We start from the raw sequence: 15,541 nt of genomic DNA on the forward strand, positions 1-15,541 counted from the left end.
AGCCCCCACTGGACACAGCGAATGCAGCCTTGGGCACCAGGTCCAGGGGCGGTCACTGCGGTGGGTCAGGCCCCGGGGTGTGGCTGCGGGGACCTGGTGGCAGGCCCTTCTCTGGAAGCCTCTCAGCGTCTGCAGCGGGCCCTCTTCCCAACCTTAGAAGGAGCGGGGTCCAGCTGGTGAGCTCTGTGTGGCCGAGGCCTGGCGCAGTGACTCGAACAGGCAGGACGGAGCTCATGGCAGAGTCGCAGACAGCTGGCGGTACTGGGAGGGTAGTGACACACCTTCCCATCATCTGGAGGAAAACGGAGGTGCAGAGTGGGGGCGCCCGGGGTGCAGGACTGGGAGGAGGCTCCGCTGGGGAGAGCGGGGGAGAGCTGGGGGCTCTGGTGAGCTCTCACTGCTGTAATTGCCATGACAACAACGAATGACTGCCCGTGGTTTAATTGTTTATGACGCACTTTCACTGGGTTACAGGTAGAATTGTGTCCCCGGAAAATTCATCGCTGATGTCCTAACTCTTAGTACCTCAGAATATGACTTTTCTGGGAATAGGATCCCTGCAGGTATAATTAGCTAAGATGAGGTCACTGGGTGGGCCCTGACGCAACAATCAGTGGATTTTAAATCCAGACAGACACGCACACAGGGAGGACTGCAGATGAGGATGGAGGCAGAGATCCAGTGACCTCTGCCATCCAAGGACCGCGGAGGAGTGCCTCAAAAGCGGTAGCAAAGGTGAGGGGCCTGGAGCAGACGGAACCAGCCCTGCGGGCACCTTGTCTAGGACTTCCGGCCTCCAGAACTGAGAGAGATTAAATTTCCGTGGTCCTGAGCCGCCCCAGGAAGCTCATCCATGCTCCCGCCTCTGCTGGTGAGCACCTTGAGCGGGCCCTGGGCGCCCATGGGGAAAAGCCCTGCGGACACCCGTGATGTAGACACGCCGGCTCGGCCAGCCAGGACGGGCCAGCCCTCCTGCCCTGGGACTTGTTGCGGACTGAAGCTGTGTGTCCTTGGGCAAGTTGCTGAACCTCTCTGGGCGCGCATTTCCTCATCCCGAGCCGACTGGGGCGTGACCTGCGCCGGGAGGGGCGGGGCCAAGGCGGCGGGGCTCAGGAAGAGGCGGGGTCTGCGCCGAGGGGGACGCTCGACGTGCTCGGCGCTCGGCGTGCTCGGCGCTCGACGTGCTCGGCGCTCTCCCGGCCGGCCTGCGTGCGGTGCACGTCGCGCGCCGCGCTCGGGGTCCGGCGCCGCCATCATGTCCACGGCTATGAACTTCGGTTCCAAGAGCTTCCAGCCGCGGCCCCCGGACAAGGGCAGCTTCCCGCTGGACCACTTCGGTGAGCGGCGGGAGGGCGGCGGCTCCCGCGCCGGGGCCTCGGGCCTCGGGCCCCGCCAGGCTGTGCGGCTCGTGAGGAGAGGCCGTGGCAATACGTTCGTTCGCCGGTGCCGGAGTCTGCCGACTGTTAACCTTGGGACTTGACCGGCTCGCTGTCCGAACAGCGAGCGCAGGACCGAAAAGTGCCGCCGCGGCCGTGCGGCCGGCCCGCGGGGCGCGGGGCGCGGGGGCGGGGCGGGGGGGGCGGGGCGGTCCCCGCGGCGCGGCGGCCTCGCGCTTGCCGGCGGCCCCTGCGAGCGTTCCCAAGCGCGCCGCAGAGTCGGGGCCCGGGCCCTGAACGCCCCGTGCCGGCCCGGTTGGCCGCGCGGGTCGGTTTTTCGTGTCGTTTCCAGCGCGGCATCGCCGCCGCGTTCGAGGCGGCTGTGAGCTTTGAAATGAAAACGCTGTTTTCTCTTTCGTTCTAGGTGAATGTAAAAGCTTTAAGGAGAAGTTCCTGAAGTGTCTCCGTGAAAATAGTTTCGAAAATGCTTTGTGCAGAAAAGAATCAAAAGAATATTTAGAATGCAGAATGGAGAGGCAAGTAGCGCGCGCGCCGCCGCGGCCGCCGCCCGGGGCTCCGGCCCCAGCAACCCTTCCCAGAGGCCCTCGCGGCCGCGCTCGGCCCGGGCAGCGCGGGGCGGAACCGCGGGGCGGCCTGGCCCGGCCGGACGAAGAGGGTGTGCTGCAAGCTCATGCCCGGCGTCGTTCCTCAGGGTGTTTTCTGCCCCAGTTGGGTGCTGCCGACCTGTCACTAAGGTTTCAGAGTCGTACATCATAAAAATGCTGACTGAGTGGAGAGAGTTGGAGGCGGTGCGTGCGGGTGAATTTCTTTTCACCTTCTCAGGCCGCGGAAATCTGCGCTGTTTTGTTCCACTTGGACTCAGAGTTGTTTGGACTGTGACGGGGAAGTCGGCTGTGTCAGAAACCGTGAAGGGTGATGATTCTTCCTGTCTTGACCAGAATTCACCGGAGCTCACTGTTAAAACAAAGATGTGTCCAACTATGACCCATCACGATTCTACTTAAAATGAGAACAGCCCTCAGCCTGATGGGAGAAGCGTGTGACATGTAGTTACACGGTGTGGTGGGGACTGTCATTTCTGCCTTTTGAGCCCTTCATTAGCTCGCTGAGGAATCCAGTCAGCCTTGTCTGAGGGTGGGTTGACGTAAACCGATCAACAGACTCCGTTGTGCTTTTCAGGCCCACAGGCGCGTTCAGGGCACCTGTGGACGTTTGGGACCCTGAGATGTGCTTTCTTCGCACGTGGCCTTCCCAGTCGCCCAGGTTCCCAGGGGCTTACCTTTGACAGGGGCTCCCTGAGCCCAGCTCCTGCCATCTGTACGGCACACTACTGGGATCACAGGTTTAACTTGCCATCTCTTAAGTCAGTGCATCTTTAAAGAACTGGAACCCAGGGACTTTCTTGGTGCTGCCACACGTTAGAGACAGTTTGAAGTTGGTCTTGCCAGTGTGTGCGTGACAGGCCGACTGCCTCTGAAGCTCAGGTGTACCCTCCCTGTGTCGACCGCAGTGTGGCAGCTCCTGCTAGGCGTGGCTCCAGAGCGTGGGGCTAGTCTGGGTCCCCAGAGGCCCTGGCTCGCCTGGAGAAGGGCCAGCGGGAAGGGAGGGCGCCGCCCTGGTCCCTATGTGGTGGTGCCTGGCTCAGCACAGCGTCTGCAGACCAGCCTCCCTGAGGCTGCCGAGCATGGCAAGGGCCGCAGCCAGCCGCTCCAGGGGTTCCACGACTTTAGGTGGCTTCACTGGGTGTTTGGGCGATGTTTACATGAGTGCACCAGAGCAGGGTAGGGGGCGTTTGTTTTTGATGTAGTCACTTATTTTGACCGTAGAATTTTGGTTTGTTTTCAATAAAAATTTCACAACATACAAAAGTAGAGAATAGTCTGGATCTCCATAACCATTGTCCAGATTCCATATGAAAATTTTGCACATTTGCCCTTCTTTTTGATAACCTTTTCCTTTTGTTTTTTTGTGCTAAAATCACAGACGTTAATGTATCTCTACTTCCATACGCATTTAAAAAACAAAAAACAGACCTCAGAGTTTTTTAAGTTGCCTTATGAGGGACTTGGGCCATTTTAGCCTGATGTAGAAGCTGTTTTAAATGTGAATCACATTTTCTCATAGAAAAAAATGTTAAAATTGAGATTACATTGTTGGCAAAAACAACAGCAAATACGCTTAGCATCCATGCTCTTCGGCCTCTGTAAGGTTTAACCTTCAGGTCCCGCCCAGTGGGGCATTGGGTGGTCCTTGGACAGCACTGGGCAGAACTCAGGGTGAGGCCAGGAAATAGCAGTAGTAAAATGTTCAGTCACAGTCACAAATTTAATGTCTCTAAAATGATGGTAAGGTAATGAGCAGTTGAGAGGAATTTTGCTTTCCATGAAGATTCCAGGGCAAGCTGAATGGCTCAGTCCTTAAAAAACACTGACCAAGAAATGGAACATTTTTTGATCTGTTCCTTACGCTAACAGGAGGCGCTGAAGTCCTTTTGGTTCTAGAACTTGATAAATGTCATAGTTGTTTTGGTGACTTTGCCAGGGAGCCGGATTTTAACAAAGATTTGCAGGTTTGTAGAAAGAACATTTCGAATCGAATCGCTTGGTTGGTAGTTTTTTCCTCCTTTTTCTTCCTTGTGCCGCGACACAGGCTCAGTGTCAGAACCACGTGTCAGGAAGGGCACCTGTTCCTCCCCGTGACTGCATAACAGATCACCTCAAACAGGTGGCTTCAGCAACACAGTGTGTCACCTCACGCTCTGTAGTGGGTCTCAGGATGCTGGAATCCAGGGGTCTGCAGAGCCTTTTCCAGCCCCTGGGACTCCGCCTCCTGTCCCAAGCCCCGACCCGCGCTCCGAGCCCCGCCCACTCCAGTGTTCCCTCTGGGGGGGGGGGGCTGGCGGAGGCCCTCGGGTGTTGAGCTCCTGTGGTTAGTCGAGGCCGCGTGGGGCGTCTGTGAGCCCCGCTGCTGCGGGACACTGCTCCGCTGCCAGGCTGAACTGCGCCGACAGGTTTGCCAATCTGGTGACGTCCTTCGGGTTAAGTGACAGACCTCTTTTCCGGCCTGCCCTGCAGGGCCTGTGATGCGTCCTCTGAGCTCAACTCTCCACCAGGTTGGGGACACTGCCCTTTGGGGTCTTCCTTTGGTTTTCCGGCAGCCCGCATGCCGAGTTCGGAGCCCGCGTGCGGGAGGCGCTGCTGGGAGGAGAGCCTGCCACCTTGGCCTCGCTCGGCCCGCCTCGGCATGTCGGTGCCCACCTGGCGGCCCACGACTTGCTGCCAGCGCACCGCCCCAGGGGCACTGGTGCCAGCATGGCAGCGAGGCTGCTGCTCAGGAGGCCCTTTCAGCTTGTCGAGTGCTTTTAGGGACACAGGCAAGTCACTCACTCGCTCCGCCCAAAAAGTGGAGTTTTTACCTTTGGGTGAATTCCGGCTCTTTGTAGTGGAGATTGTCGCGCACCCGCAGAAGCGCAGAAGCGCAGAAGGGCAGCGAGCGGCAGGTGCCCGTGGGGCTCCCCCTGGTGTCACCGGTTGCTAGGTGTCTCCATTTCTTTTGTTCCCTTCTTCGTTGTCTCAGTTATCAAAGTCTTTGCAAGCAAGTCCCGGACATCCTAGCTGTTTGAAAGGTCACATGTGGCTTTCCGAGTGGGGATGGCCTGGGGAGCACCGGAAGTGTGGACGACAGGTTGTTTCCCGGTCGCGTTTCCGTGGAGTGTGGCCAGCAACTTCAGAATTGTGGTCGTCTGTGCCGCGCAGAAGTCCCTAGGGTTCCAGCGTGTCCGGGAGAACTCTGGGTCGGAATGTCCTCGCCTGCTGGGGTTGTGGGGGTGCGTGTGCCCAGCGGTTAGAAGGTGGGTGTAAAGGGTGGTGCCAGCGTGTGGCAAGGTGCCCCGTATGCCCGGCACGGGGCTGGCCTTCCCATTCGCTCCCCCGGCACGTCCGGGAGGTGAGCGGGAAGGCCTGGGAAGGCTGCCCCGACGTGCAGAAGAGCACATCCGGGCTCTCCCGGGAGCGGGCCGTCGGAGGCTGGCGGGGAGGCCCCCGGAGCTCGGCACAGGGCCTGTGCGGGCATCTCGTCTTCATGGCTCCGACCCGAGCGGACCCCGGAGGCCGGCGGGGGGCTGGGGCGTGGGGGGGGCGGCCCGGTCGTGCGTGGACAGGGCCCCTCGTTCTCGTCACTGCGCCCCTTGACAGCCGTCTGGTTTTCTTTTAGGCAGCTGATGGCACAAGAACCCCTGGAAAAACTGGGATTCGGAGATTTGATAGATGGAAAATCAGAGACAAAGACTAAATTTTGATGGGAAGAAGACTGTGTTGGGGGGTCGTCTGGGATGGAGCGCTGGTGCTGACCTTGTCACCATGACGGCTTCCTTACGAGGTGGTGCGACTGAAAGGGGGCATCCAGAATGCCCTCGAAGTACCCCACGAGATCAGAGCAGACGCGCCTCCTCGGCGGGGCTGGCGCGTAGCTGGGGGCGCGGCTCGTCCTCTCATCCCGAGTGTTCAGTTTTCTCTCCAAACCCACGTGTGTGGCGGAGACCCCGGGGAGGCCCGCGGCAGACAGGAGGGGAGCATGCCGAGTCAGGTCTTGCCGGCTGTGGGCTCCTCGGGTCTCGTGAAGTGGCGGCTCCGTGTCATAGCGTTCCGAATGTCTTTTCAGTCCCTTTGTGCTAAATGTGCGTGAATCTCAGCCTGTTATGCGGACAGATAGTGTTAGAAAACCATTCTCTGGCGAAAGAATTTCCTTGTCTGTTGGTCTCTCCCTCTCTCCTCTCTCTCTCTCTCTCTCCCCCTCTCCCCCCCTCTGTCCTCCTCCCTCTCCCCCCTTCCCTCTCTCCCTCCTTCCCTCTCTCCCTTTCTCCCTCTCTCTTTTAACAAAGTAGAAGATAAACCAGGAATTGAGAAATCGTCTGGCTTTTGACATGTCCAACTTGACCTTTTTGAGGTAATGCCTGAACACCATGTATCTTTCTAATCAAACGGTCGTTTTCTGACTCGTATCAGACTATTCTTTATTCTAGACATTTAATCTCAATAACTCATTGTCATAACTCTGAAAACGAGTCCACACATCTGCAGTGTGACTTCCACAGCTGCCTGCACGGCCCTCCCTCCGCGAGGACACGTGCCCGCAGGCGTCCGCCAGCGGGTGCTGGGGTCACGGGGCCGCGGCAGCTGGCCTCTGACCACAGTTGCCTTTGGGTCAATTAAACCTCACAGGAGTTTAGACACTGAGCCAGGATTTCGGGGTGATTTTGGTATGTGACCAGGGTTCAGAACCATAAATGGAACACGGAGTGCGTCTGGGTCGGGCCTGCTTGCCCGTGGTCCTGTCCCCCGCTGCCTGAGCTGCCTTCCCTGGCTCCTGGTTAGCTGGTTTTTGTCCCATTGTGGCCAGTGGGAGAAGATGATGGGAGATTCCAGGGCATGTCCCTCAGACGATGGCTCTGGTGGCGGCCAAGCCCTCTCCAGGCTCACAGGCAGGACACCCAGCCTTGATCTAGGCCGGCCTGGGCTCCGGGAAGTCGCTGCTCTCTGCTCCTGGGCCATGGGCAGTAGAGGCGACTCCACTGGGCCCAGTGCTGAGCAGCCCGGTCCCTGTGTTTTCAGTCGGGCGCTGGTGGGCGTGTCCCGTTGCTTCCGCCCTGGATTAGGCCCCGCCCACAGCCGGTCCCGCCCCACTGGGCTCTCCAGAGCCCTGCACCAGGTTGACACAGAAGCATCCGGTCGGTCGCAGTTTGTCACTTTGTGTGGTCTCATCGTACGCCTTTAATTGTGCTGCGTATTTTTTGTATGTTATCATCAGTTTATGAAGTCTTGGTTTTTACCATCAAACCAAACCACCAAACTATTGTGTTTTTCAATAGCACAAAATTACATACACATGAAGTTATTTATTGCAGCATTGTTTGTAATTACAAAACACGAAGTCACCCAAGAGCCCGCCCCGAGTGCTTGAGCCCCCCAGCTCACCCACAGAGCAGGGTGCGCGCGGGGAGGGTGGGGACATCTCCAGCCGCCGCGGAGCGCCCGGTGCCGTGAACACACTGCTGAGAGGAGAGGCAGACCTTGCACGCGGATCTCCAGGGTGCCAAAAAGAGATGTGAGAAACTCTAACAATATCTGTGTGTCCGTTCAAAAAAGAAGCCCCGAAAGGGCGCACCAGAAACTGGCGAGCGGGGTCACAGCGCACAGTCTAGTTCAGGCTTCGAGCCGTGTTCATGCTTTACATGCACCAAGCATGCGCCAGGCGGGGACCCAGAGCGGCCTGCGCGCCCGGCGCGGGGCAGAAGGCGGGACCTGCCGCTGCACGTGCGGCGTCCCCATCCGCGCACAGCGTGTGGCCGCACCGTTCCTCACCTTGTGTCGACGGGAGACACGTTTGCAGTCGGTCGTGACTGGCCACACGGCTCTCCTCGCGCATTTCATGGCAAGCGCGTCGCTCTCATAGAAACAATAAAGTCGTTAGACAAGCTCATTGTGCTCGTGTGACTTTATAAATTACGTGTCCGTGGTTGTGATTTAATAGTGCCCATAGATGGAGCCCGCTCTGTGTGTGGGAGCGCAGCGTGGCCCTTGGTGGCGTCTGCAGAGTGCAGGGCTGGCTGGCCCAGGGCCTCCTGGAGCGAGGGGCCGTGTTGGTCAGCTCTGGTCCCCCGCAGGGAGCTGAGAGAGGTCGCACGACCCGCCCTCGTTGGCCTCCCTGTCCGCGGCGCCCGCCTTCCTGCTCTTTACCTAGAGAGGGCGAGCTGCTCTGTGAGACCCAGCATTCCGCCCGGCTGTCGCCTGGAGTCAGTCCTGTAGGGAGTGGGCATTTCCAGATGAGAAAGCAGAGGGCTTATGATTTCAAGAGACTGAAGAGCTTTCTGTTAGGCCAGAAGACACACGACTTTGTCATGACACTGTAAATCAGGTTGCGAGGCTCCGGTCCCTCATGGATGGAATCGGACCGCACAGCTGCGCGCCAGGGTAAAGTTAGGGGTGCCACCCCGGGAAGAAGGGCCGGCCTGTCCCGGCAGGCTTGGGAAGCACTGCTCGTCACTTCCCTTTGTGAGGGAGCGCACACTATCCTGGATTTGGGGGTGGGGCACACAGACCCACCCTGCCCCCCAGGTGAAGCGTGAATGTGCCTGCAGTGGGCCCCATACTTAGGGGGCCAAAGATAGGACCAGAGCTGAGCATCTCTGGGACCCCAGTTCTGATACACTGGCCAGGCTGGGGAGTTGGGGACAGGGGCCCAGCTGAAGCTTGTCAGCACCCCCTGACCCCACACCATGTGCCAGCACCCCTGTTCACATCAGGGCAGCACTGAGCTGGTGCCATGACAGCCTGGTGGCCGGGGCCTCGCCGTCCACACCTGCAGACAGTGACCAAGATGTGGGTGCAGCTGGAGTCCCGAGAGATGGTGCTGAGGATAAGGGGCTGTGGGGTGGGGGGGCTCGGGGGGGGCTCCCGCCAGGCACAGGCCCCCTGCCCTGGGGTCCGGTGCTCCCTGCCCTGCCCCCCACCAGGGGCTCCTGAGGCGTGTGGTGCCCGTGGGGCCGGGGTTCCGGAGGCCACCCTCACTGGGTTGCAAGCCACCCCAAACTAGGCTTACACAACTGTTTTGTGGTGACCGTGCTCGCCACCGCGGGTTGGCGGTACCCAGCCGGGGCCTCGCTAGGAGGTGGCTGGGGCTGCTTGGCTGGGCTGGCGGGCGCCCCGCTGCGGTTCACGGAGTGGCCCAGGCCTCACAGGCGTGCGGCTCTGTCCCCAGGTCTCTGCCGGGTCACAGCCTCGGGGGAGCTGGGCTCAGGCCCAGGCTCTCGAGAAGAGACAGTCGAGAGGGAGGGGGAAATGCAGACGGGGGAGAGAGACGGAGGGGGACAGACAGGATGGAGAGTCGGGGAGACAGGGAGACGGGCGGGACGGAGAGAGTCAGACGGAGGCAGTGCCTGCTCCCCGTTGCCACCTGGCTGCAAAGCCGAGTGGCGTCTCACAGCCGTCCGCCACCCCCGAACTGGGTTCAAGGTGACAACGCAGATCTCACTCCGCAGTGGGAGGTGGGAAGAATGTCAGTCTGTCACGGGTCAGGCAGGAGGGAAGAGGGGTGGCAGGTGGGTGACGGATGGATGGGCGGTGGGAGGAGGGACAGAGGGACCCTCTCGGGGAAATCCAAACCCCGTCTAATGCCCCGTCCCATCGCGCCTGGAGCCTGGTAAGACGTGCCCACACCTCCTGTGCCCTGTGAGGCTGCAGGGCTTCCGGGCCCCTCCGTCTGGGCTGGGTGGGGTCCCTCGTGTTGGTCTCTGGCTTCAGGCTGGGCTCCGATCCTGGGGACAAGCCCCATGAGATGTGCGACCCAGCCCCTCCCAGCCTCGGTCTCCTCATCTGCTGAGGGGCGTGATACCAGCCTCTCAGGGCGAGGGGCGCCAAGGGATGGAATTAAGGACCCCTTAAATTCAGAGGGGGCGTGTGGGCCCAGCGCAGAAGGCTGTGACTTCATGTCAGGCCCAAACACTCCCACGGGAAACACGAGAAGCCGCTCAGTCCTTGTTTAAACATGACAGGAAACGCTTCAAATCTGAGGACTGAGCGGGACCGAGGCGGAGCTGCACGGGGTGCGTCCCTCGCGCCCCGTTTCCAGCCTGCCCCTCCGTGCGGCGTGTGGCGTGTGCCGGTGCCCCTCGGCGTGGCTGCTGCGACTCCGTGGCGCGGTCGGTCCGGGCGTGCTCGTCGGTCATCCGGCGATGGACACTGGCTCGTGCCCACCCTCTGGCTGTTGTGCCTGGGTCTGCCGTGAGCCTGAGTGCACAGGTGTGCGCTCGTACTCCCGTTTTCCATCCTTCGGGTCCGTACCTGGGAGAGGGCCTGCTGGGCCCTGGGGGGACTCGCCGTGTGGCCACCCTTTCCCCACCCCCCAGCTCGTGTGCCGAGTCTGACCCCCCCACACGCTCGCCAGCATTTCCCGCTTTTAAACTCTAGCCGTCCCAGTGGGTGTAGGGCCGCATCTCACAGTGTGTGTGTTTTGTTTTTGAAATCTTTTTAAAATTAAATTTATTGGGGTGCATTAACTAATAAAATTACATAGGTTTCAAGTGTCCAGTGCAATGGCGTAGCATTTCACGTCGCGTTGACCTCGCGTGCTGATCTGCATTTCCCGACGGCTGGTGCCGTCGAGCATCTTTTCCTGTGCTGCTCGGCCACTGTGCGTCTTCCTTGGAGAAATGTCCACCCGGACCCCTTCCCCAGTGTTTCGCTGGTCCCTTACCTTTTTATTACTGACTTGTGGACGTTCTTCAGAAGTGAATTTTTTTGAGCTGCACCTTTTGCACGTGAACTTACAACCCAGAGTGTTGTGGTCATTGCCGGGAGGGGACAGGGCCAGGGAAAGCGAGTGGGGAATGAACCCCAGTGTCCTATCTCGAGGCTCACCCTTCTTTCCAAGCCACACACGTGCACGGCTTGGAAAGAAGGGTGAGGCCCTACGGCGGGTCCCTGCCCCACCCCAACGAGGGTGGCCGCCCGCGCTGCCCGCCCTGCTCAGACCGTCGCCAAGGGGCCCGAAGAGACTTGCAGACCACCGTCCTCCCGGGCCGGATGCCATTTCTCTTTGAGAAACCAAGCAAAATCCATTTTTAAATGTCTCGAAGCCCACTCAGCAAACATGAGCAACCCTGCCCCCCTGGAGAGGCCCCACCTGTCACCTTTGGGGACACTCCTGGAGACTCCCGCTTGAGGAGGGGGTTTCTGGGGCTAGCGCGGCTCCCAGGCAGCGGGTGTGGAACCCTCCCTGGTCCCCGCGACCTGCGGCTGCTCAGACTTCCTGGCGCCGCTGGCTCAGTGGCGGCTCGAGCTGGCGCGTCCCTGCATGAGTCCCTCGGACCAGGCTCCTCTCCTTCACGACGGAGTGTGCAGTGCGCCCTCTTTCCCTTTGTTTGTTTGTTTGTTTGTTTGTTTCTGTCGGTAAAAAAAAAAATTATCCTTTTCGTTGGGGGCGGGGCCAGAGGCCAGAGCAGGGCCGCAGGCAGGCACCGTGGCGGGGGCAGGCTGGCTGCAGAACAGGAACCGTCGCCGCCGCTGCAGGAAGCCGCCCCTGGGGCCAGCGCAGCCCTCTCTTGCCTTTGGCCACCCTCTTCAGCCGCCTTCGCCCCTCCGGGTGGCCCCTCCCTGGGGATTGTGCTTCCTTTCCTCAGCCTCCCACTCCTGTGTCCCTCCTGGGGGCCTTGCCCACAGCTGACACTTGGGCACGTCCACACACCGCATCCCAGCTCCCCACTCCTGGGAAGACCCCCGGGGTCCCTCCCGGGCCTGGCATGGCACATGCCCGGGAGGAGGGAGGGCGGAGGGAGAGATGTGGCCACGGCCACCCGGGAGGGTGGGGGGCGGGGGCGGGGGCGACGGTATGAGTGGGTCCGGGCAGCCCGCCCTAGCTCCTGCGCTGCCCCCCGCTGGCCCGAGGCCACCCTGCGACCTCATGGCCGCTCAGCCAGAGAGCTGTGGAGTGTCTGCAGGGGCTCGTGTTGGGGTCTGGGGTGGGGAGGCAGTGCCTGCTCTTCTGCCCGGCCAGGGTCGGGCTGGTTCGGCTGGAACCACGGGGGGGTCTCGTGACAGCAGGGGACGGACCATCTGCTGGGCACCCCATCAGAGCCTGCGGGGGGCGTGTGCAGCCTCTGCTCGGCAAAGGCTGTGGAGGGGAGGGTCTGGGCCTCCGCCTCCTCGGGCCAGCGGCCCAGGAAACCGGTGCGTGACCACCGAGGGCCGCCGGCCGTCACTGAGCACCTGCCCTGCAGGGCCGTGCTGGGCTGGTGTGGCGGACGGCCTCCGTCCCATCCCCCGGCCCAGGCAGTCGTGCCCACCCCGCCTGCTTTGCAGAATTTCCGCAGGAATGGCAGGTGTCAGGCGGAGGAGGAGCTGCCGGTAGCAGGTGGGGGCGGCCGGCACCCCCCGGGCGCGGGGGCTCCGGGGAGGGGGGGGAGAGGGGCCTCTGCAGGGCCGGGCACCCTGGCCCTTACGGCACTTCCTCGTCTCGTCTCGGCGCGTGTCCTCTCTGCCCCCCCACCCCACCCCGGCGCCCCACATCCTCCCTGCAGCTTCCCCTCTCCGTCCTGTCCTTCCGGCTTCGTGGCAGCCTCTCTGCCCCTCCAGGGACCCCGTCTTCCCAGGCCGTTGGTGCCCAGGTCGCCTCAGGCCCTCTCCCCTGCCCGGCACCCTGGGCGGGCTGGCCTCTGCCGCCTCTGGGCTGTCTGGCCGCCCTGGGCTCTGTCCCCAGCCCTCCCTGTCTGCTCACAGCCCCCAGGTGTGTCTTCCGTGGGTTTTGGTGGCCGCCATCCCCGGGGCCCTGCATCCTGGGTGTTTCTACCTCTCCCCAGTGTGAGTGTGGTCACTCCTCAGGGACCCACAGGGCAGACCTGACTGGTCACTCTCCTTACTCCCCAGCCGCCCTCCCAGGCCCAGGCCAGGACCGGGGCTGGCCTTGAGAGCCCTCTAGCCCCTCCCGGGGCCTGTGCCCTCCCGGATTCCCTCCTCCAGCTGGCCCTCGCCCACCCTGGTCACCTCAGCTCAGGGGCCAGCCCTCAGGAAGCTCGTGCTGACCCGTGACCCCCACTGGCTCAGCCACCCTCCCCCGTCCTCTCTGATACACTGTCCCTCCCTCCCCCCGGCTAACGCAGGTGACCGCCCATCACAGTTTGCCTCCCTGGAGCCCGGGGCTGCCGGCCAGGGCACGGCGAGCAGCAGGTGCTCCGTAAGTGTTTGTCGGGTGAAAACACACAGGTGGGACCCTCCGACCCGAAGGGAGGGGGCAGGGGAGGCCCGGGAGGGAGCGAGGGAGAGGACAAGCCGTGAGGTTGGGACCCCGTGGGCACTTGCCGGGGAGGGGGCCCCGCGGGCTGCGGTTGTGGCTCCGACGGGCAGCGGTCCAGGGGGGTGGGCGGAGGGTGCAGCAGCGGGCAGCGGCCAGCTGGAGGCAGCAAGGGGGCCGTGCGAAGGGCACGTCCTTTGGCTTCAAAGGGAAAAACACGTGCCCGGACTTGGGCGTGAGGTCCGCAAGGCCACGGCCCCCTTGCTTTCATCTCCCCACATCAGGCGGATCCAGACGGCCGGGACCCCAGCCCTCCAGGGCAGAACCCCCAGAGAACTGAGCCCCGTGGGGGCGGGGGGCCCCGCTCCCGCGGGTGCTGAAGGAGGCCGGCGTGGGCTTCCCGACTGCGTGGAGAACACGGCCGGGGAGCCGGTGTCGCTGTGCCCGGCCCGGCCGCCTTCAGAAAGTTCCACGCAGCTCGTGGCTCGGAGCGGCGGCAATGGGCTCTCTCCGCCCTGGAGGCTGGCGGCTGGTGTCCGGCCCCTGTGGCGCAGGGCTGGCTGGCCCCCGGCCAGGCACCAGGCCCCCTGGCCCAGGAGCACATGCCCCTGCTCCGGCTCCTCTGCGCAGCCTTCTCCGTGTGTCTGCGGCCAGCTCTCCCTTCTGTGAGGACACTGGTCATGGGGCACAGGGCTCAGCCCAGGGGCCTCTCTGTCACTTGGCAGTCTGCAAAGACCCTGTTTCTGGCCATGCCACAGCCGCAGGTCCGGAGTTAGGACCCCAGCATGCCTTTTTTCAGGAGGCAGATCAACCCATGTCACCGGCCAGCAAATACAAACGCACCGGGCAGGGAGTGCTGCAGGGAGCGTGGCCGTCCGTTTGGGGGCCGCCCCCCCCACCAGACACTGCTGCTGGCCCTGCTCCTCTAGCCTGGGCCTCCGGCCTGGCTCCCCTGCCCCGGGGCAGACGCCCCTGCCTGCGGGAAGGGCCGCCCAGCTGTCTGCTGCACCTGGCCCTGGCCCACTTCCCTCCATCAGCACCTGCTCCCTGCCCCACGGGGACCCGGGCCTCGGCCACGCAGGCCTCGCGCTTCAGGGTGCTGTCCGGTCCCCCTGCCCAGTGTGCGCCAGCCCAGCGCCTCTCGGGACCCCTGCCCCCACCACTCCAGGAAAGCCAGGGACTTGGGTGACAAGGCCTGCGTTTCAGGCCCAGAGCATCCCCGCTCTCCTGGGCACTGCCACCAGCCCTGGCATCCCCGAGGAGGGGCGAAAGTCGACCTCGCGCCGCCCACCGTGCGCCCACGCAGGACGTGTGGGCGGCGCTGCCGGGCCACAGGCGCTCTCGGTGGTCACGCGTTGGGAATCCAGGTGAGAGAATGTCACCTGTCAGTGAAAAGAAAGTGTCGCGAGGCAGGATTTCTTTTGTAGTCTCAAGGGGGGTTGGGATGCGGGGCCCTCCCCCTCCCCCATCGTCTCAAGGCTCTTGGCTGGGAGCTGGGCGCTCTGGGGTCCTTGGGCAAAATCCTGACCCTTTTTCTCATCTGGGGGATCCCGCCTGGGCCCAGAGGGAACAGGGGCTCCCTCGGTGTCCTAGGCTGTGGACCATTCCGGAAGGATGCTGCGGGGTTATTAATAGTGGCTGGCTCGGAAGGCGAGGGGCGGGGGCGGGGCGAAGCCGGTGCTCCAGTCTGGTGCTGTTTCGGTTTGTTCCTGCAGGATGTATCGTTGCATTTGTAATTTAAGATGAAATGGAAAGAATTTGGAAACCTGCAGGGGCGCGGAGAGGGGCACCTTTTCTGTTGCCCGTCCACCTCCAGCTCTCTCCATGTCACCCTTGCTCTCGGTCCTCTCGATACAAGAGGCCTTTGTCCTGGGCAGTCTGACCCACCCCTGTCCTGCGCCTGCTGTGCGCGGAGGCTGGGTGCCCTTGTGCGGCCTTAGCACCCACGCACACGGGGGGCCTGTCGCTCGCCTGCGTCTCCTCTTAGGCCAGGGCGGGTGAGCCCCCAGTCCCCAGTAATGGGCAGCACCCCTTCCTTTAACAGGGGTTTGCGGTGTGCCACATGGTGCTCCGCGGGAGGGAGCGCAGTGGGCGTCCACGGGCATCCCTTGCCCGAGTGACTGCAGGGACCGCCCCGCCTAGGCCAGCAGTTGTTGGGCTCGCCCAAGCTCCCCACCAGCGTGGCTGGTGGCATCGTGCCGAGCAAGGGGGATGTTGGACTTGGATGGGGGTGGGGGGCGGGGAGACCTCCCTGGGCAGGTTTCTGGGGCGCCCGGGCCGGGGCGCCTGGCGAGCTCCGGAGGAAGCCGCCAGCCCTCCCTCCCGCCTGCGCCGCTGGGGGCCGCCCGCGGGCTGCGCTGGCC

At 62.6% G+C, this 15,541-nt stretch overlaps 1 protein-coding gene across 1 annotated transcript; it reads left to right on the plus strand.

Annotated features, from left to right (window-relative positions):
* The first annotated feature begins 1,199 nt into the window (after positions 1–1,199).
* LOC107497380 (cytochrome c oxidase assembly protein COX19) lies at positions 1,200–7,874 on the plus strand. Its single transcript, XM_016119099.2, has 3 exons — positions 1,200–1,337; positions 1,801–1,912; positions 5,610–7,874. The coding sequence occupies exons 1-3, from the start codon at positions 1,256–1,258 to the stop codon at positions 5,692–5,694; spliced, it is 279 nt and encodes a 92-aa protein (XP_015974585.1). The 5' UTR covers positions 1,200–1,255; the 3' UTR covers positions 5,695–7,874.
* Positions 7,875–15,541: the final 7,667 nt, after the last annotated feature.

This window comes from Rousettus aegyptiacus, unplaced genomic scaffold, assembly GCF_014176215.1.
Source record: "Rousettus aegyptiacus isolate mRouAeg1 unplaced genomic scaffold, mRouAeg1.p scaffold_m13_p_7, whole genome shotgun sequence".
Lineage (NCBI taxonomy): Eukaryota > Metazoa > Chordata > Mammalia > Chiroptera > Pteropodidae > Rousettus > Rousettus aegyptiacus.